General features: G+C 42.6%; 1 protein-coding gene across 1 annotated transcript in view; it reads right to left on the bottom strand.

Annotated features, from left to right (window-relative positions):
* The window catches only part of LOC114643014 (uncharacterized), a gene marked incomplete at its 3' end in the record, with an annotated part of 1,911,439 nt that extends 1,888,525 nt beyond the window's left edge, over nt 1-22,914 (bottom strand). The window contains exon 1 of the mRNA XM_051923912.1: nt 22,757-22,914. Within this exon, the coding sequence (XP_051779872.1) occupies nt 22,757-22,875 (119 nt within the window). The remainder of the gene's footprint in view (nt 1-22,756) is intronic.
* Between the last annotated feature and the right edge of the window lie 238 nt (nt 22,915-23,152).

The following is a 23,152-nucleotide window of genomic DNA, read 5'->3' on the forward strand; positions in this document are numbered from 1 at the left end:
TTATCTTGCCTGGAGAGTTTTGGATACCAGCAGCACACTGATGTTCCTAACCATTGTAAAGGACATATCTTGGACTTGATCTGCTGCTCTGGTGTTGTTCCTTTTGATCTTACAGCAGATGAACTCACTATAACCGATCATTTTCTCCTTTCATTCAATGCCAAACTTACCTTTTCTGTTCCTAAGCTTCCATGTCTCATAGCCTTTCGTAACATTAAGAATATTAACTTGAATTTGCTGTCTTCTAGAATTGATTCCCAAATGGACTTTTATAATTTATTCACTCCCATAGAACTGGTCTCATATTATAACACTTGTCTTAATGGTATTCTTAATTCTCTGGCTGGACTACTGCAATTCACTCCTCTTTGGTCTCCCTAATAAATCTCTTCATAAGCTTCAGTTAGTCCAGAATTCTGCAGCACGTATCATCACTTGAACCCCATCTATTCATCATATTACTCCGGTCTTGCAGCAGCTTCATTGGCTCCCGATCAAGTTTCGTACTGATTTTAAGATTCTGCTATTAACATTTAAGGCCATCCATAACCTCGCTCCTCCATATCTGTCTGACCTTCTTCATGTTGCCATTCCCTCCCGTAACCTTAGATCCTCTTCCTCCACCCATCTGACTGTCCCTCCTGCCCGTCTAACCACCATGGGGAGCAGAGCTTTCAGCCGTTCTGCTCCTAAGCTCTGGAATTCATTACCTGCGGATCTTAGAAACATCAAATCATATTCATCCTTCAAATGCAAACTTAAAACACATCTGTTTAAAATGGCTTTTTCTTTTTCCTCCTGATTATAATGGTTTTGTTTGGTTTTAATTTTTAGATTTTCTGATGTTTTAAGTTGTTTATAATTGTGTCTTTTATTTATTTATTTATTTATTTATTTATTTATTGTTTGTTCGGTGTCCTTGAGTTCTCTGAAAGGTGCCTTGTATAAATAAAATGTGTTATTATTATTATTATTTTTCCCTTTTTGCCATTTTTTGCTTTTTTGGATAAATAAATAAATTCTTCTTTAGATTCTTTGTGGACTTCATTCTCAAGCCAAAGGTTTTCAGGGTTCTCCTTTCTCCTAAGAGGCATTTTGATATATTTGGGGACCTTTCAAGTTATTTAAATTTTAAAAGCCTGTTTCCCATTTTGAGGCCTGGACAGGCCTGCAGTTTGCCTGTTGAGAAGAAGTCAGGCTTCCTTGGGGTGAACCTCCTCTGGGCAGACCAGTAAAGTTCCTGACATGGTTTTGTGGCTTATTTTGGAGACCTTTACCACTTACATTCAGGACTCCTAATCATATTAGAATGAACCACTTAAAAACAAATAAACACTATAAGATTAAAAGAAGCTCAGTTCAAAATGAACTACACATTTTGTAAAAGGCTTTTCTGGAGGTGGATGCTATTCTTTGTGATTATTATATTGCCCTCAACAATCACCTTCCTCTTCAAGTTCTTATTTCTAATTATAAAAAAATTACAAGAAATACTTGGCAAAAACTTTGCTGGCATAATCGTTTATGAACAGAATTACTGATTTAGAACAGAATGATGATTTTGATGACACGAAGGTACAGAGGAGTAAAACCAACATTCAGTACTCTTTGGACTGATAGTCAGGTCTGTCCAGGTAGCCAGAAAGCCAATACTCACAGGTGTGCCACTATTTCCATTGTGCTGTCTGCTCCATTACTTTTTGTTGAAACTTTAAGACAACGAACAAGCAGGCAAGCTGTCTCCACCATTGGCCCAACTATTGTTACTCATGTTGTTATCACAATTAAGCCACCTACTCTTAGTTGAGTTGCTTCCATTTTTTTCTGACTCATCCATTTCTTTGTTTTTTTGCAGAATCTTTTGACCCACCAACTCTGGTTTTGGCTTTAATCTTTTTTGGATATTCTACACCTCTGTGTGCCACGATCATTAAGAATCCACTAACTCCTGCTTCTGTTGCCTTGTCTCTTAGTTTTCTTCAGTTTTTCATTGTCAGTGAGTGAGTGAGCTATCTGAGTCTGCCTTTGACACTCAACCTGAGCCTGCGGTACATGAGTTTGTCTCCCTGTCTGATCCACTGCATCTCATGTTGAAAGGATTCTAAGTTGTTCCTATTGTCTCCTTCTTTGTTTATTTTAAAGTATTATTGTTTATGTGTCTGTTGTTTTAAAGTATTTTTTGTTAATGTATATTTAGTATCTATGTATTCTGCTTCTGTGTTCTATTACGTTCCTTCTGTTTTGTGGGTCAAACCCCAGGAGGTGGGGCCACTCTGATGTCACCGCTAAAGGACCGCCCTCAGGATATATATATGGCGAAGCTGGGAGCAGATCCCAGTCTATCAATGAAGTTTGGAGAGATCTGTTTCATTGTATTGTCTTTTCTTTCTGGATTCAGGATTTTTGCTTCTGTTTGTGCTTTTGGCTTAGGATTTCATTGTGGGCCTTATTTGCCTTGGGTGGCCTTTTCATGTAAATCCACTTGCCTTATTTTGTCCTTTTTGCCATTTTTTCTTTTGTTTATATGATTACATTAATTTTTGATCAATTTTGGCAAAAACCAAAACAAATGATAGAAGTTGTTGTGTAACAATAGACAAAAAAATAGACAAATGGGAAAAACAACTTAACATCTTGTATGGACTTGATTCTCAAGGCAAAGGTTTTTTGGGGTTTTTGTTTTGCTTCAGATGCATTTTGATATATTTTGAGACATTGAAAGTTATTTGAATTTTTGAAGCCTGTTCTCCATTTTTGGGCCTGAAAAGGCCTGAAGCCCACCAAAGGAGCTGAAAAGTCAGGCTGTTTCTGGGTTAGCCTGTCCTGGACAGACCAGTGAAGTTCATGCCCTGTGGCAGAGGTCTTTGGAGGTCTCAATCTCTTTTTCCTGTTCACGACTCCTAATCCTAACAGTTACTTAAAATGCTGATAGTGAAATATTTAATTTACTGTCCTGCCATCTGCCGCTGATTCACATGTCTGCATCAATTACACTACAGTACTGTAAAGTGCACACAACTGAGAATAAAAAAGTGAAAAGTACTACACAGCCATTTGGTGGCAACCAAAAATAAGTCTTACAATGAAAAGATGAACATAAAATGAAATCTGCATGATTATACAACACACAACTCTGAATCAAGCACTAAATAAAGGAAGTCGCTAGCATGAAGCCCATGTTCTGTATGTCAGCAAAGCCAGAAGTGTCTTTAGCTAAAGCCTGGCACCTTGGGCTCATGTTAACAGACATCCATTAAAATGTCTGCACTCTGAAGAAATGCTAAAGTACTGTATTGTATCTGAATTATTTGAATGATAAAGTGTGTCAGTTAAAGACTACTGTGTCCCCCAGGTTGGCTTATTGATGTGGTGAAACTGATGCATCACTGAAAAATAAAACGCAGGGGAAAGTTTAGCATTTCCTAACAGGGGAGAATTAATAAACTGCTGTGGAAACCTTAGTAGCACGAACCTCTGATTAACATTAAATGCCGTTAAATTAAAACATATAATATATACAAAATAATGTCAACTCAAACCCTCTTCTGGGGTCTAAACATAAATCTCTGGATTTGTATCTGATTTTACAATCAATAAAACTGTGATTTGAATAGGTGAACCTAGAAAATAAACTAAAGGAAAATATAAATGCATTTATGTTAAATAAGTTGTAAATTACTGTGTCCTTCTCTGACTTCCATCAGACCCCACCACCATCCCACCACTAAGTTCACTAGGGGTAGCTTATAGCCCCCCTGAGGCCACAAGTGTGTGGACACAAGAAGGAGACGGTGAGAATTGTCTAATAAAAAGTATCAGGAGATGGGAGATAGTGAAACATCAAAGTGATGTTGTTAACAAAGTAACCAATCGGATCTGTAAATTCTTGTAATCATCCAATTAGTGCTCAAAATCCTCTAAAGGCTGACTGTTCTCTATTATAAAATTGTGGGTTCTTTTCTCTGTAAATGTAGGAGAACTCAGAATACTGCCGTGAGCAGATTAAGAGTAGCTGTAGTTCCACTACTGTCTTTCTCAGAATGGTGTGAGTTTGGTGTGCAGCCCTAAAAATCAATGACCAAGTGGAGCAGATGTGTGATGACATTGGTCACTAATGTGTCTTGGCCTGGGCACATTTTAGAAACCCTGAATTGAGACAAATGTGTGCAGTGTATGATTATAATTTAATTACACCATGATTTGCACACATGACTGAGGACAGATCAGGTCAGTTGTTCAGTCCCATTATTCCTTAAAGCTCTTGGTGAAGAAGACACATTTCCAGTGCTGCTTTTTAGTAATCTGGTGTGAACATTTTTTTAAAGAAGAATAGAGTTTTGAAATACTGCATATATCTTCATTACTGAACGTCAATGGGCTTTCTACCATCAATATTAAAGTAATATTAGAGAAAGATGGCTGGTAGCATTTAACTAAGTGGAGGGGATTTTCAAAACAACATCAAGCAACACACATGATGGACACACATATGAGCTCAGTAAAAGCTGAGATGGTAGCAAATAATTCAAATCTGTAAAGTATGTCAAGCACCACAGCAACAACACACAATATCTGGTAAATTTGCATAGGCATCTCCTGTTTGCATTCATCTTACAATATAACATTTATTAATTCTCATGAGAATGCTGTGTGAAAAATTTAGGGGATAATTCAAGATGAATGCTGACATAAACGAAAGGTGTTTGTAACACAAAAAGACTAATTAGAACATTAGAACAGTCTAGACAAGAACAGGTCACAACAGTCAGGTCTCCTCTTCATCTCCTTCAGGCTCAGCTCTTTTAATCTTTCCTCCTAACTCATCCCCTTGTAGCCCTGGAATCAGCCTAGTCGCTCTTCTCTGGACCTTTTCTTGTGCTGTTATGTCCTTCTTGTAGCCTGAAGACTAAAACTGCACCAGGACTTATGATGAGGCCTCACCAGTATGTTATAAAGCTTGAGTAGAACCTCCTGTGACTTTTACTCTTGATAGTGACGAGTCCACTGCGACTTCTAAATCTTTCTCATAAGGTGCACTTTCAATTTTTAGACCTCCCATTGTGTATTCAAACTTCACATTTTTACACGTAATACTTTACATTTAGTTACATTAAATTTTGTTGTCCACAAATCTGAAGAAGCCAGTATACTGTCCATGTCCCTCTGTGATTATACAATGGATTTTAGATTATTTTCCAATCAATCTAGCTTGTTATCATTTGCAGACTTAACCAGCTTCTTACTTATATTCCTATCCAAATAATATATATCTATTAAAAATAGCAGCAGCCCAACCACTGACCCCTGCTGGTCACCACTCTTAACATCTTAACACTCTTAACATCACCCAGTTCGGATGAGGTTCCTCGCATCTTCACCATCTGCTTCCTATGTCTGAGCCAACTCTGCCCCCATCTACAAACATCACCCTGATCTCCAACATTTTTCAGTTTGTGGCACTTAATCAAATGCTTTCCTTTTTGTAATCAATTTTGTATTGATGACAAAACCAAATAGTAAGGAAACAAAAAAGGAGAGGACATCTCATATGTAGATTTTGATGACCCACACCCCGACAACATGCAGGTCACTTACAAGTACCAGAGGCCCACATGCCTGGCTGAACATAATTTCTAAAATGATTACATTCATCTGTGTTTTTGTTTTAGAATCTGATAAATAGTAGGTGTTGTAGAGAGTGAAGGGAAACAAGGTTCATTTATATAAGTAGCCAGGACAGGGGGAAAGTGGGGGGTTCAGCCATAGAGATCTTCTTCTTCTTCTTTCGTGCTTCCATTAGGGGTTGCCACAGCAGATCACCTTCTTCCATCTCTTTCTGTCCTCTGCCTCTTGTTCTGTCACACCCTTCACTTGCATGTCCTCTCTCACCACTTCCATAAATCTTCATTTAGGCCTTCCTCTTTTCCTCTTCCCTCGCAGCTCTATCCTTAGCATCCTTCTCCAAATATACTCCGCATCTCTCCTCTGCACATGTCCAAACCAACGCAATCTCGCCTCTCTGACTTTGTCTCCCAACCGTCCAACTTGAGATCACCCTCTAATGTCCTCATTTCTAATCCTGTTCATCATCATCACACCCAATGCAAATCTTAGCATCTTTAACTCTGCTACCTCCAGCTCTGTCTCCTGCTTTCTGGTCAGTGCCATCGTCTCCAACCCATATAACATAGCTGGTCTCACGACCATCCTGTAGACCTTCCCTTTCACTCTTGCTGATACCCGTCTGTGACAAATCACTCCTGACACTCTTCTCCACCCATTCCACCCTGCCTGCACTCTCTTCTTCACCTCTCTTCCACAATCCCCATTACTCTGTCCTGTTGATCCCAAGTATTTAAACTCATCCACCTTCGCCAACTCTACTCCCCTCATCCTCACCATTCCACTGACCTCCCTCTCATTTACACACATGTATTCTGTCTTGGTGTTCCTACTGACCTTCATTCCTCTCCTCTCTAGAGCATATCTCCAGCTCTCCAGGGTCTCCTCCACCTGCTCCCTACTATCACTACAGATCACAATGTCATCAGCAAACATCACAGTCCAAGGGGACTCCTGTCTAATCTCGTCTGTCAACCTGCCCATCACCATTGCAAATAAGAAAGGGCTCAGAGCCGATCCCTGATGTAATCCCACCTCCGTCACTCCTACCGCAGACCTCACCACAGTCACACTTCCCTTGTAAATATCCTGTACCACTCTTACGTACTTCTCTGCCACTCCCGACTTCCTCATACAATAGATAGATAGATAGATAGATAGATAGATAGATAGATAGATAGATAGATAGATAGATAGATAGATAGATAGATAGATAGATAGATAGATAGATAGATAGATAGATAGATAGATAGATAGATAGATAGATAGATACTTTATTAATCCCAAGGGGAAATTCACATTCTCCAGCAGCAGCATGCTGATACAAAAAACAATATTAAATTAAAGATTGATAATAATGCAGGTAAAAACCAGACAATAACTTTGTATAATGTTAAATGTTAACGGAATTGAAGAGTCGCATAGTTTGGGGGAGGGACGATCTCCTCAATCTGTCAGTGGAGCAGGACAGTGACAGCACTCTGTCGCTGAAGCTGCTCCTCTGTCTGGAGATGATACTATTTGGATACAGTGGATTCCCCATAATTGATAGGAGCCTGCTGAGCACCCGTCGCTCTGCCACAGATGTTAAACTGTCCAGCTCCATGCCAACAATAGAGCCTGCCTTCCTCACCAGTTTGTCCAGGCGTGAGGCGTCTTTCTTCTTAATGCTGCCTCCCCAGCACACCAATACCACACAATACCACAGCTCCTCTCAGTCACCCTGTTATTTGCTTTCTCCAGGACCACAAAGACGCAATGCAACTCCTTCTGGCCTTCTCTAAACTTCTCCATCAACACCCTCAGAGTAAACATCACATCTGTGGTGCTTTTTCTTGGCATGAAACCATCCTGCTGCTCACTAATCATCACCTCAATTCTTAACTGAGCTTCCACTACTCTTTCCCATCACTTCATGCTGTGGCTCATCAGTTTTATCCCCCTGTAGTTACTACAGTCCTGCACATCCCCCTTATTCTTAAATATCAGCACCAGTACACTTCTTCTCCACTCCTCAGGCATCCACTCACTTTAAAAGATTTCATTAAACAATCTGGTTAAAAACTCCACTGCCATCTCTCCTAAACACCTCCTTGCTTCCATAGGTATGTCATCTGGACCAACGGCTTTTCCATTTTTCATCCTCTCCATAGCTGTCCTTTCTTCCTCCTTTTAATCCGTTGCACTTCCTGGTTCACTATCTCCACATCATCCAACCTCTTCTCTCTCTTATTCTCTTCATTCATCAGCCTCTCAAAGTACTCTTTCCATCTGCTCAACACACTCTCCTCGCTTGCGAGTATGTTTCCATCTTTATCCTTTATCTCCCTAACCTGCTGCTCATCTTTCTCAGCTCGGTCCCTCTGTGTAGCCCACTGGTCCTTTTCTCCCTCCTTAGTGTCAAACCTCAAATACAACTCATAATATGCCTTTTCTTTGGCCTTCGCCACCTCTCTCTTCACCTTGCGCCTTATGACCTTCTACTCTTGTCTACTTTCTGCATCTCTTCTTTGCCATCCTCTTCCTCTGTATATATACTGTATATATGTGCCTGTCTCACCTCCTCCCTAAACTCAACCTTGCAGTCTTCCTTTTTCAACTTCCACCATTTGATCCTTGGCTCTACCTCACTCTCTTCCTCTTCTTGATCTCCAATGTCATCCTTCAGACCACCGTCCTATGCTGTCTAACTACACTTTCCTCTGCAACCACTTTGCAGTCTTCAATCTCCTTCAGATCAACTCTTCTGCATAGGATGTCATCTACCTGTGTGCATATTCATATATGCATCCGGCGCCGCCGTGAGTGGCAGCCTTTTCAGCAGCTCCGTGTATGACTGTATATGTATGTGTACTTTTCTACTTTTATTTTTCTATTTTTATTTATTGATCACTCCTACCACTTTATTTTATGTGGATTCCTTCCCTGGACACACTTACTTTTACAACGTGGGCATGGATTTTAACACGCCGAGACTCGCCTATTCAAGTACTCAACTTCGGGCGCTGAGAACAAATGCCAGTGCCGGTGTGGTTCCATATTTACCCGACGAGGTAAGAAGGCGGTATCGTGGCAGCAGAGCCGGCACTAAGCTAAAAAAGAAGCGGCTTGCGAGAAAGTGGCGTTTCAAGCCTTCGGTGCCTTCTGTGATTCTGGGGAATGTAAACTCAATCTCAAATAAGATCGACGAACTGGCTGCGCTGGTGAAAAATGTAAGGACCTACAGAGAAAGCAGTTTGTTGTGTTTCTGCGAAACGTGGCTAAATAACACCATCCCAGATGCCAATGTGGAGCTACCCGGGTTTAGCACAGTTAGAGCGGACAGAGACGCAAGTACCTGTGGGAAGCACAAAGGAGGAGGACTCGCTCTCTATGTTAATACACGGTGGTGTCACTCTGGACATGTTAACGTCAAAATCTCCACTTGCTACAGGGATATCGAACTGTTGGCCGTAAGTTTACGTCCCTACTATTTGCCCAGAGAGTTTGGACATGTCATTGTTGTTATTGTATACATTCCTCCTCGGGCAGACGTGGAGTCAGCGAGTGACATCATCCATTCCGCTGTTGCTAAGTTACAAACGCAGCACCCTGAGGCGCTTGTGCTAATCGCTGGAGACTTTAACCATGTGACGCTGGACAAAACATTGCCTGCATTCTCCCAGTATGTGGACTGTAACACCCGGGGAAATAAGACTATTGATTTACTGTATGCAAACGTTAAAGACGCATACAGCGCCACCCCGCTGCCTGCGCTTGGGAAAGGAGATCATAACCTGGTTCAGCTTCAGCCTCACTATAAACCAAAAGTGAGAGTCCTACCTGTAACCACACGATCATTCAGGAAGTGGACCCTGGAGGCTGAGAATACTCTGAGAGAACGTTTTGGAACTACAGACTGGGATATCCTGCAGGGATCTCATAATGTGAACATTGAGGAAGTTGTTGACTGCACTACTGACTACATCAACTTCTGTATGGACATTGTAGTTCCAGTAAGAACAGTACGCTGCTATGCTAACAACAAACCATGGATTACAAGTGACATCAAGGGCCTTTTGAATCAGAAGAAAAGGGCTTTTAAAGACGGTGATCAGCATGAGCTCAAGCGCGTGCAGAAGGAACTCCGAGTCCAACTCAGGGCGGCGAAGGAGCAGTACAGGAGAAAGCTGGAGCAGAAGTTGCAGAATAACAGCATGAAGGAAGTGTGGGATGGGATGAAGATCATCACTGGCTGCCGCTCGAAGCGGGGTACCACCATTGAGAGAGATGTGAAGAGAGCAAACCAAATGAACAACTTTTTTAACAGGTTTGACCACCCTAACCCACTCTCACTCTCACCTCGGAGTACTGCACCCTCCACACATCCTTCTGCTGATACCAGCATAGCAAAACATCCCCACCCATAATAACAACAGCGCAAGTGAGCAGAGAGCTGAGGAGACTTCGTGCCAGCAAAGCAGCGGGTCCAGATGGAGTATCGCCACGACTGCTGAAGGTCTGTGCATCGGAGCTGGGGGGTCCTCTACAGCGCATCTTCAACCTGAGCCTGGAACAGGGGAGAGTCCCGAGGCTTTGGAAAACATCTTGTATCACCCCAGTCCCAAAGGTATCACGTCCTAGTGAGCTGAATGACTTTCGGCCTGTTGCTCTGACATCACATGTGATGAAGACCATGGAGAGGCTGCTGCTTCACCACCTTAGGCCACAGGTTCAACACGCCCTTGACCCTCTGCAGTTTGCATATCAGGAGAAGGTGGGAGCGGAAGATGCCATCATCTATATGCTACACCGATCCCTCTCTCACTTGGACAGAGGCAGTGGTGCTGTAAGAATTATGTTTCTAGACTTCTCTAGCGCCTTCAACACAATCCAACCTCTGCTCCTTAGGGACAAGCTGACAGAGATGGGATTAGATTCATACCTAGTGGCATGGATCGTGGACTATCTTAAAGACAGACCTCAGTATGTGCGTCTTGGGAACTGCACGTCTGACATTGTGGTCAGCAACACAGGAGCGCCACAAGGGACTGTACTTTCTCCGGTCCTGTTCAGCCTATATACATCGGACTTCCAATACAACTCGGAGTCCTGCCATGTGCAAAAGTTCGCTGATGACACTGCTATCGTGGGCTGTATCAGGAATGGGCTGGAGGAGGAGTATAGGGACCTAATCAATGACTTTGTTAAATGGTCCGACTCAAACCACCTACACCTGAACACCAGCAAAACCAAGGAGCTGGTGGTGGATTTTAGGAGGCCCAGACCCCTCATAGACCCAGTGATCATCAAAGGTGACTGTGTGCAGATGGTGCAGACCTATAAATATCTGGGAGTGCAGCTGGATGATAAATTAGACTGGACTGCCAATACTGATGCGCTGTGCAAGAAAGGACAAAGCCGGTTATACTTCCTTAGAAGGCTGGCTTCCTTCAACATCTGCAATAAGATGCTGCAGATGTTCTATCAAACAGTTGTGGCGAGCGCCCTCTTCTACGCAGTGGTGTGCTGGGGAGGCAGCATTAAGAGGAAAGACGCCTCACGCCTGGACAAACTGGTGAGGAAGGCAGGCTCTAGTGTTGGCATGGAGCTGGACAGTTTAACATCTGTGGCAGAGCGAAGGGCGCTCAGCAGGCTCCTATCAATTATGGAGAATCCACTGCATCCACTAAATAATGTCATCTCCAGACAGAAGAGCAGCTTCAGCGACAGACTGCTGTCACTGTCCTGCTCCACAGACAGACTGAGGAGATCGTTCCTCCCCCAAACTATGCGACTCTTTAATTCCACCAGGGGGGGTAAACGTTAATATTTAACATTATACATAGTTATTGTCTGTTTTTTTCACCTGTATTATTATCATTCTTTAATTTAATATTATTTATTGTATCAATATGCTGCTGCTGAAGAATGTGAATTTCCCATCGGGATTAATAAAGTATCTATCTATCTATCTATCTATCTATCTATCTATCTATCTATCTATCTATCTATCTATCTATCTATCTATCTATCTATCTATCTATCTATCTATCTATCTATCTATCTATCTATCTATCTATCTATTCCTCCACTCTTGTACGTCACCCTATGTTCCTCCCTCTTCTTAATACGTATTCACCACAGCCATGTCCATCCTTTTGGCAAAATCCACTATCCTCTGACCTTCTTCATTCCTCTCCTTGACACCATACCTACCCATCACCTCCTCATCTCCTCTGTTCCCTTCACCAACATGTCCATTGAAATCCGCTCCAATCACCACTTTCTGTCCCTTGGGTACACTGATCATCACTTCCTCCAACTCACTTCAAAAATCTTCTTTTTCACCCATTGCACACCCAACTTGCGGTGCAAATGCACTAACAACATTCACCATCACATCTCCAATTTCACTGGTCTACAAAAAATATTTTTTGTTCGCTTCTGGGAACTTCAGAGCAGCTCTTTATTAAGCTTTTTACACTGATTTCATATATGAAATTGGAATTAAGATAGAACGTCAGGTTTTTGATATACACATCATTGATGTTTTGGCACTTTTGAATATCAATATAATATATCAACATGATATCTGGAGTTTGGACTATGTCCCACCAAAATTGTTTTGATGTGTTAATTCTGGAAACAAACCAGAAGACGATACCAGAGACATGTTAATATATATTTATGTCAATTTACCTCAATATAAAAGTGAGGTCAGCCTGCCCAGAAATATTGGAGGCACTCGCTTTTGTGCTTGTACTGCACATCCGTCTCTCTTTGCAAGAACCAACAGTAATCACCTATCATGCTCAGTGAGTGAATTTTTCACAATATCAGTTTTCCATCACTTTTGTATCTTGATGAAATCTTTCCCCATGCTCATCTCCGACATCGCTTAGATTTGGTGGAAAAAAGTTGAGATGAGAATGTAAAAAATGCATCTTCAGTGACAATCTGGCTCCCGTAAGCTAATATACTTTCAACATATTCTCCACAAGCTCAGTATAATTCTCTGCTCTGTGACTGTCAAGAATATTCTGGGCAACCTGCATGAATGAGGGTGCTGATTCAGTGGGCTTCAATTTCCTTTTGATATCCTTGTTAAGCATCAGTTCACGCATTTCAGGGCCAACAAAAACACCTTCTTTAATTTTGGCTTCACTTTTCTCGAGACCAAACTTATTTCTTAAATGCTGAAACACATCTCCTTTACTGTCCAGTCACCCTAGTAGTCCAAGACCTGGGACATCATAACTAAAAAATGAGACGTGCTGGACGAAAACGTTTTTCAGATTTGGAGTCAGCAAGTGAAATTTATTAAAGTACAGATGAAAGAATCCCAGTAGCAAAATTCTTGTTGACCAGTGTTTCCAGCTTCATAATAATCACTCTATCTGACACTCTTTTCACCTCCTAAACACTCTTGACATGCTGTTCCTTCAGAATAACTCCTACTCCATTTCTCCTTCCATCCACACCATGATAGAACAATTTGAATCCATCACCAATCCATCTGGCCTTACTCCCCTTCCATTTAGTCTTTTGCACACACAATATATCAACCTTCCTTCTCTCCATCATATCGGCTAACTCTCTCCCCTTACCAGTCATACTGCCAACATTCAAAGTTACTACCCTCAGTCCCACTCTCTTTACTTTCCTCCTCTCCTCCTGCCTCCGAGCACGTCTCCCTCCTCTTCTTCTCCTTCTTCTTCTTCGGCCAGCAGTAGCCCAATTTCCACCAGCACCCTGTTGGCTAATAGTACTGGTGGTGGTCGTTGTTAACCCGGGGCTCGACCGATCCGGTATGGAAATTTGTATTGTTGTCCGCATAGATAATGGGTGAAAAACATGTCCAATGGTACATTTCAAAATCTTGAAGGGAGATACCTACACCGGTCCTGGCTTGAATCAGAAAGGAGTGTTTGATAGTAGGTCTTATACTGCTCCATAAAAAGGAGCTGATAGCTGATCTGACCAGGGACCAAAAGAAGACAGAGAGAGCATTGAGCTGAATAAGTTTAAATGAGGGATAATATTCATTTTAATGATTGCCAAACAGGTCTGAAAGGAGAGAGAGAGTATTAAAGGATAGCATTGATTAATTTACTTCATTAAACACGATGTGGAATTTTTCCCATATACAGTAATATCAATAATGGACAGAGTAATGGTGATTCCTAAGTATTTGAAAGAGTTAATAACTGGAAGGAAGGAAGGAAAAGAGAGAGATTAACAGGCTTGATATATAGGAAGAAGTGCAAATTGACTCCAGTTGATTTTATACCCTGGTAAGGATTTGTATGTATGAAATAATGTTAACTAGCCAACCCGCAGCGTAGCATACGCCGCATAATTATGTATTGATGGGTGAACACTTCCTGAACGACACAGTTGTCCAAACAGAAGTGAAAATAAAATCGAGCGTGGTGAATTCTTTAACTGCATTCCCTACCTTGTAGCGCAGTGGTAGTGTTGCTGCTTTACAGTAAGGAGACTGTGGAAGATTTTGGGTTTGCTTCCCGGTTCCTCCCTGAGTGAATAGCGCTTTGAATACTGAAAACACCGGTATATCAATGTAATGAAGTATTAATATTCTTATATTATCTGCGACAAACAAACTGTTTTACACGGTGCATACCAACCCATGGCGTAGTTTACGCCAAATAATCACGGCGCTTTTTTAATGTTTTTTAAGCAGAGGGAAAAAAATGAACATTTGCAAAATCCGTAACGCTCCGTTCAGTAAGTACAATGCACAAGCGTTTAATTTGTCGGCCACTTTTTGCCAGCTGTCTTTTCAGGTTTGGGCTGCTTTTGCAGTGTTACCGCTTGTGCATATTAAGTCTTGCACAAAAAATGCGCCTGTTCTTTCATCATTTTATTGCAGCCTATCAAAGACTTGCTGCCCCTAACTTCAAATGCCAGTGCCGGTGTGGTTCCCTATTTACCCGACGAGGTAAGAAGGCGGTATCGTGGCAGCAGAGCGGGCACTAAGCTAAAAATGAAGCAGCTTGCGAGAAAGTGGTGTTTCAAGCCTTCGGTGCCTTCTGTGATTCTGGGGAATGTGAACTCAATCTCAAATAAGATCGACGAACTGGCTGCACTGGTGAAAAATGTCAGGACCTACAGAGAATGCAGTTTGTTGTGTTTTTGCGAAACCTGGCTAAAAAACACCATCCCAGATGCCAACGTGGAGCTACCCGGGTTTAGCACAGTTAGAGCGGACAGAGATGCAAGTACCTGTGGGAAGCACAAAGGAGGAGGACTCGCTCTCTATGTTAATACACGGTGGTGTAACTCTGGACATGTTAACGTCAAAATCTCCACTTGCTGCAGGGACATCGAACTGTTGGCCATAAGTTTGCGTCCCTATTACTTGCCCAGAGAGTTTGGACACGTCATTGTTGTTATTGTATACATTCCTCCTCGGGCGGACGTGGAGTCAGCGAGTGACATCATCCATTCTGCTGTTGCTAAGTTACAAACGCAGCACCCTGAGGCGCTTGTGCTAATCGCTGGAGACTTTAACCATGTGACGCTGGACAAAACATTACCTGCATTCTCCCAGTATGTGGACTGTAACACCCGGGGAAATAAGACTATTGATTTACTGTATGCAAACGTTAAAGACGCATACAGCGCCACCCCGCTGCCTGCGCTTGGGAAAGCAGATCATAACCTGGTTCTGCTTCAGCCTCACTATAAACCAAAAGTGAGAGTCCTACCTACAACCACACGCTCATTCAGGAAGTGGACCCCGGAGGCTGAGAATACTCTGAGAGAATGTTTTGGAACTACAGACTGGGATATCCTGCAGGGATCTCATAGTGAGAACATTGAGGAAGTTGTTGACTGCACTACTGACTACATCAACTTCTGTATGGACATTGTAGTTCCAGTAAGAGCTGTACGCTGCTATGCTAACAACAAGCCATGGATTACAAGTGACATCAAGGGCCTTTTGAACCAGAAGAAAAGGGCTTTTAAAGACGGTGATCAGCATGAGCTCAAGCGCGTGCAGAAGGAACTCTGAGTCCAGCTCAGGGCGGCGAAGGAGCAGTACAGGAGAAAGCTGGAGCAGAAGTTGCAGAATAACAGCATGAAGGAAGTGTGGGATGGGATGAAGATCATCACTGGCTGCAGCTCAAAGCGGGGTACCACCATTGAGAGAGACGTGAAGAGAGCAAACCAGATGAACAACTTCTTTAACAGGTTTGACCACCCTAACCCACTCTTACTCTCACCTCGGAGTACTGCACCCTCCACACATCCTTCAGCTGATACCAGCATAGGAAAGACATCCCCACCCATAATTACAACAGCGCAAGTGAGCAGAGAGCTGTGGAGACTTCATGCCAGCAAAGCAGCGGGTCCAGATGGAGTATCGCCACGACTGCTGAAGGCCTGTGCATCGCAGCTGGGGGGTCCTCTACAGCGCATCTTCAACCTGAGCCTGGAACAGGGGAGAGTCCCGAGGCTTTGGAAAACATCTTGTATCACCCCAGTCCCAAAGGTATCACGTCCTAGTGAGCTGAATGACTTTCGGCCTGTTGCTCTGACATCACATGTGATGAAGACCATGGAGAGGCTGCTGCTTCACCACCTCAGGCCACAGGTTCAACACGCCCTTGACCCTCTGCAGTTTGCATATCAGGAGAAGGTGGGAGCAGAGGATGCCATCATCTATATGCTACACCGATCCCTCTCCCACTTGGACAGAGGCAGTGGTGCTGTAAGAATTATGTTTCTAGACTTCTCTAGCGCCTTCAACACAATCCAACCTCTGCTCCTTAGGGACAAGCTGACAGAGATGGGAGTAAATTCATATCTGGTGGCATAGATCGTGGACTTTCTTAAAGACAGACCTCAGTATGTGCATCTTGGGAACTGCACGTCTGACATTGTGGTCAGCAACACAGGAGCGCCGCAGGGGACTGTACTTTCTCTGGTCCTGTTCAGCCTATATACATCGGACTTCCAATACAACTCGGAGTCCTGCCACGTGCAAAAGTTCGCTGATGACACTGCTATCGTGGGCTGTATAAGGAATGGGCTGGAGGAGGAGTATAGGGACTTAATTAATTACTTTGTTAAATGGTGCGACTCAAACCACCTACACCTGAACACCAGCAAAACCAAGGAGCTGGTGGTGGATTTTAGGAGGCCCAGACCCCTCATAGACCCGTGATCATCAAAGGTGACTGTGTGCAGATGGTGCAGACCTATAAATATCTGGGAGTGCAGCTGGATGATAAATTAGACTGGACTGCCAATACTGATGCGCTGTGCAAGAAAGGACAGAGCCGGTTATACTTCCTTAGAAGGCTGGCGTCCTTCAACATCTGCAATAAGATGCTGCAGATGTTCTATCAGACAGTTTTGGCGAGCGCCCTCTTCTACGCGGTGGTGTGCTGGGGAGGCAGCATTAAGAGGAAAGACGCCTGGACAAACTGGTGAGGAAGGCAGGCTCTATTGTTGGCATGGAGCTGGACAGTTTAACATCTGTGGCAGAGCGACGGGCGCTCAGCAGGCTCCTATCAATTATGGAGAATCCACTGCATCCACTAAATAGTATCATCTCCAGACAGAGGAACAGCTTCAGCGATAGACTGCTGTCACCATCCTGCTCCACTAACAGATTGAGGAGATCGTTCCTCCCCCAAACTATGCGACTCTTTAATTCCACCCGGGGGGTAAACGTTAACATTTAACATTATACAACGTTATTGTCTGTTTTTCACCTGCATTATTATCATTCTTTAATTTAATATTATTTATTGTATCAGTATGCTGCTGCTGAAGAATGTGAATTTCCCATTGGGATTAATAAAGTATCTATCTATCTATCTATCTATCTATCTATCTATCTATCTATCTATCTATCTATCTATCTATCTATCTATCTATCTATCTATCTATCTATCTATCTATCTATCTATATAATCCAAGTCACCCGACCATGGTAGTAGGAGGGGGGTGGGGTGCGTATACAGGGCAGGGACGTATTCAGAGGGAGCGTATGACCCGCACTCAGTGGGTATTCCTCATTCGTGGGGAACAATTGCAAGCCCCGGTGCCCATTACGAATGGGGTTCAACGGCTTACCCACGCCTGTCGGCACCGTGTAGACACATGTTGATCCATTCAGTGTGGCGCGCGTGCAGTACCGGACATCACATACCTGTTAATGCTCAATCTCACGTGGCTGAAAGCCACTTGTCCCTCTAAGAAGTTGGACGCCTACAGCTTGGCGATCGCGTAACTATTAAGCAGGAGGGAGTCTCATTTGTTTTCGGAATTAACCAGACTAATCGTTCCACCAACTAAGTACGGCCATGCAACACCACGCACAGAATCGAGAAAGAGCTATCAATCTGTCATTCCTTTCCGTGTCCGGGCAGGGTGAGGTTTCCCGTGTTGAGTCAAATTAAACAAAATTTGTGTGTGGCGAGTTGCTGTGTTCGAGCACATGAGCAGGCACTGTGAATGCCTTGATAGCGTGGGTGGATGCGTGCTGGGGAAAATGAGTATCTACAGTATATATCTTCTTAGATATAGACAGTGTCTGATAGTTGTGATGGTTTTACACTCCAGTACATTGCGGTGAATGCTGGTAACAGTCAGGCGGGCAGGCGTATTAGAGTTGGTGCTCTTAGAGTTGGTGGGCGTGTCTCTCTAGTGGTTCGAGTTCTTGGGCGGTGCTCTGTCGTTTGTATCCCATGGTCGGACAACTTGGTGGATTATATATGGAAATGCAGCTGAAATCGAAAAGAATAATGAAAAGTCAATGTGGCTCAGTGGTGCATGTGTACTGAAGCAAAGACGAAAGTGAGTTGTTTCGTCCGGGCACATGAGCAGGCACCGTGAATGCCTTGAGAGCGTGGGTAGACGCGTGTTCGAGTTGGTGGGCGTGAGTTGGTGGGCTGGGCTTTGTGAGTTGACTGCTTTCAAAGTGGCGCGTGCTTTCATGGGTGTCTTGCTTGCTCTGGCGGCGGCTTAGTGAATTATATATATCGATACACAGCCTCTTCTTAGATGGTCCTGCCGCGTCCACCCTCGTTCTTGAAGCATACACACCGCCTGGTCATGGGTGGGGAAATGTCTTCCGTGTTCCTGCAGGACCATCTAAGAAGATGCATGTTTGTCGCAGATGCGAATTGCTGTATGTAGCGTGTAAAACAGTTTGCGATGGTGCACGCAGTCATACGTCGTAACCGAAAAGTCAACGTGGCTCAGAGGTCCATGTGTACTGTAGCACAGACGAACATAAATGACGCCGTTTTTTTCGAGGCGTCGCGTCCAAGTTGGTGGGCGTGGCTCTGCGAGTTGTCGTCGTATCCAATGGTCTTAGAGTTGGTGGGCATGGCTCCTTCCTGCATGCGCCATGGGTGTCTTACTTGTCGGCGGCTTAGTGAATCCACGCCCCTTCCTGCATGCTTTCATGGGTGTCTTGCCCGCTCTGGCGGTGGCTTAGTGAATTATATATATAGATATGTGAGGAACGTCGGAATGGTAATTTCCTAGAAACAGAAGAACATTGTAAGCATATAAAGATAGCTTGTGCACTGTGTTATGAGTCAAAGTAGGTGTGTCTAATGCACTCAGGGCAATGGCTAGAGGCTCGAGCGAGATAATAAAAAGCAGTGGAGATAACGGACAGCCCTGTCTAGTTGAGAATGAAGAAGCCACACTTAAAATCTAGAAAAGCTGGTGCATGCTGTCAGCTGTGTATGAGATGCTACAAAGCCGGTTTGATCGGAGTGAATCAGTTTTGGAATTACAGATTAGATCCAGAGAGCCAAAACTTGGGCTAATAGCTTAGTGTCTGAGTTCATTAGTGACAACGGACGATAGCTGGAGCACAGTGTCGGTTCTTTCAGGAGTTGTGATACTGTATCATCTCTGATGGAGGATTGCAGAAATCGTTAGGTAGAGGGCTCCTTTCTTTGGATTGGCTGGCCCAGTGCTGACTCAGCTGTAGAATGGCCAATAGGGGGAGGCAGCTTGATGGCTGAGGTCTTCAGGATAAATCCAAAACGTTTTATGTGATATCATCTACTGTTGAATTCTGCTATGTACTTGTAATATTTCCATTGCACTATTATACTGTATTGAGGATTTGTTCTGTTCTGTGTATTGTATTGTATTGACCCCCTTCTTTTTGACATCCACTGCATGCCCAGTCTACCTGGAAAGGGGTCTCTCTTTGAACTGCCATTCCTGAGTTTTCTTCCATTTTTTCCCTACAAGGGTCTTTTCTTTTCTTCTTAGAGAGTCGAGGCTGGGGGGCCATCAAGAGGCAGGGCCTGTTAAAGCCCATTGCGGCACTTCTTGTGTGATTTTGGGCTAAATAAAAATATATTGCATTGTATTGTATAATGGAGAAATTTATGTTAGAGTGTAGGTTAGATGCAGAGAGTGTGGTATTAGTGGAGAAGTTTTGATTTTATATTTAAAAGTAATTAAGCACATTTAGCAAAGTTCACTATATAATGTAAAAGAGTTTACAGGTTATCTGGGGCAGCTGAGATGGGATGCAAACAGACTATATTAGGCTGTCGGCAGAATGTGGTAAAGCAATCACACGATGCTGGACATTAATGACTTAGGTGTTTTTGCTGACCGTAGTTTACAGGTAATTTAACATGAATGTATTTATGATGTGAATTTCCCCTTGGGATTAATAAAGTATCCATCCATCCATCCATCCATCCATCCATCCATCCATCCATCCATCCATCCATCCATCCATCCATCCATCTATCTATCACAGTATGCTTCCTATCCTTCTATCCTTCTAATTCAGTATGCTTCATGTGGCCCTGTGTCTGGCTAGCAACTGAAAGCAGCCAGTGATGATAAGACACCTTGTATGATGTAAGTGGTCTAATTCTGTTCCTTTTACTGTATGTTACAGAATGTTGTGTGTTTCTAATTATAGAATCCCATGACAGGCCTGCTCCCTCTTTGAAGATCATGGGGGTTCACCGGAAGTGAATATTTCAGAATAAAAGTCAAAGAATGTCTTATTAATTTCCAAGGGATGGTTAGTGACGTTACCGGATTTCAACTGAACTTGGCAAATAAAGGCTAATGAGTCACATCCACGTAATCTAAGTACTAATAACTTGCTCAGATTAACACCAGAGAGATAGTAACGGGTGTGTGTGAGATGAAATTTAACCTCTGCACACCTGACATGAAGGTCATTTAACTCACATTTTACTCAGGTCTGGTTTGTGTAATTTTGTAGTGGATAGAAAAATGTGGACGGGCATTTTCCAAATTATTCAGGTGTTTCTCAAAATCATCCATACTACTGTGTACCATGCAAGATAAACTGGATGCAAAACCAATAGTCAGCTCTGGAATATGTCTCTTAATGGCCAACCAAACATAAGTTGGATCCTGAACTGAATGTTTGTTCAGAGCGTCAGGCTCCTCAAGTGTATCAAAGGCTTTTTCAATGAAGTCTGCATTTTGCAGTAGAGAAGTGTTAAAATGAAAGTGAGGGGGACTGGAGGACAGAAGGGGAAGAAAAACCTGAAGATTAACTCACTGATGGTCAGATAGCGAGGGCAAAGATAAAACATTTATTTATATAGCACAGTATAAATAATGCAGGCCCATAACACATTTGGGAAGTATGCATGCACTGTTTAATCAGTGAGGAAGATTTATAAAGCACAGTGTCGACAAATGCATTTGCTTCCATACCAATGATTAATTGGAATTCAGAAAAGGAAAAGATGAGTTTTGTAATATCAGCGACAAAAGTATTATCATATGGAGTTGGGGCATACACTGAAATACAGGCAAATACAGATGGAGGATAGTTTCATCTGTTCATGTGTAACGATTGTATCTGCTACACTGCACTAAGTTTACAGTGAAAAATTATACTGATGATTGCAGGTCAACCCCAAACTGCCTTCAGCCCCTTCCCACAGCGCAGAAAGATGACTTATAATAATAAAAGCGATATTTACTAAAACACACTGAGAAAAGATGCAACAAAAAAATGTAATTAATACATTTTCTACAATCCCCCAAATTCCCCCACTTCCAATATATACAATAAATACAAGGCATAAAATTATATATCCAAGAATTTTCCCCACCATCCATTCGATTTAGTCTTTTTCCGATTCTCCCATTTCCCCATGGTTCAGTTCCTTAGACATGCCAATCCCAGAATAAAAGATTTATGGCTCACACTGCTTCCGATCCCTTTCACGGTAACCTCAGCGTATCCGGAATCCTTTCTTCCTTCTCTTCCTGCCTTTTCGCGCCCCTTTTTAAATAGTGCATCTGTTTCCATGGCACTCCCGGAAATCTCAATGACAGCCCCGCACCTCCCAAAAGGTCCTCTCTATCCAACCCACCTATCTTATCTTCCGTATTCTCAAATAGCAAAAGGATTTTACATAGAGAGAAAAACAAACCACATACAAATGTATGTGGCAATGCTACACATCTCTGATTTGAACAGTGTCCACATGAAGATCAGAAAAACCTCTTTGTATTGTCACGTTCAAGATCACACTTAAAAGGGCTCATCGTCCATCTGAAGAAGAGATGCATTTAAATTCTGTTTGTCATAAATAGCAACCCCAACTCCTTTTCTGTTTTGTCTGTCCTTCTTAATTAAAGTGTACCCCTCTATGTTCTACTCATCCCCATCTTTGTTGCTTAACCAAGTATCTGTTATTGCTATAATGTCATAATTGTAGGGATATACAACTCCAGATTACTTGTTTCATTTCTGATACTAAAGACAAGATATGTTTAATGTGTTACTCATTTTACTTTTGCATGTAAGATTTAGCTTAGAATTTACATTTCTATCATATTTATTTTAACACCATTGTTCTTCCCCTCATGTACAGTTCTAAACATGGCCTGTCCTGAACTCCCTGTCACACCCATTCCCCAGTTTAAACAATCCTCGATGAACCCACCTGTACATTCCCCCCAACACCTTGGTGCCACTCCCATTTGGGGATGTTAGAGAAAAGTTTAAAAGCAAATAGACCAAGATGGACGATTACAGGTTCAGGTTTGATGGATGTGTTTAACTTAATAAGAGAATAAAAAGAATGAGTGACCAACACTGACTTCACTGTAGACGTCCAGAATTACTTACCGTATGGATGATATCTTATCTAAGCAGTTAGATACACGGCAGATGGAATCATACATTGTGTAGACTATGGTGTCCAGTATTATGTCAACCTGAGCTGAAGAGCACTCTATAAAGTCCATCACACCGTTCTGTGTCACTTCATTCCACCTCCAGGATAGAAGGACTTCCTTATCTGAAAGTATGACATTTCTGCTCTGTTGAATGTATTGACGGATGTTACTGTAACACTTCCTGTAATTCCTGTAAAATAACCAAAAAAAAATTGTATGACTGCATGTTTCAATAGAACATTAAAAACATTCTGACAAGAAAATGCCATTCGTCCCTACAGAGCTCAACATTCCTGTCCACCAAATTGCTCAAAAATAACATCCAATCGATTTTTGAAGGTCCCTA

This window comes from Erpetoichthys calabaricus, chromosome 2, assembly GCF_900747795.2.
Source record: "Erpetoichthys calabaricus chromosome 2, fErpCal1.3, whole genome shotgun sequence".
Lineage (NCBI taxonomy): Eukaryota > Metazoa > Chordata > Cladistia > Polypteriformes > Polypteridae > Erpetoichthys > Erpetoichthys calabaricus.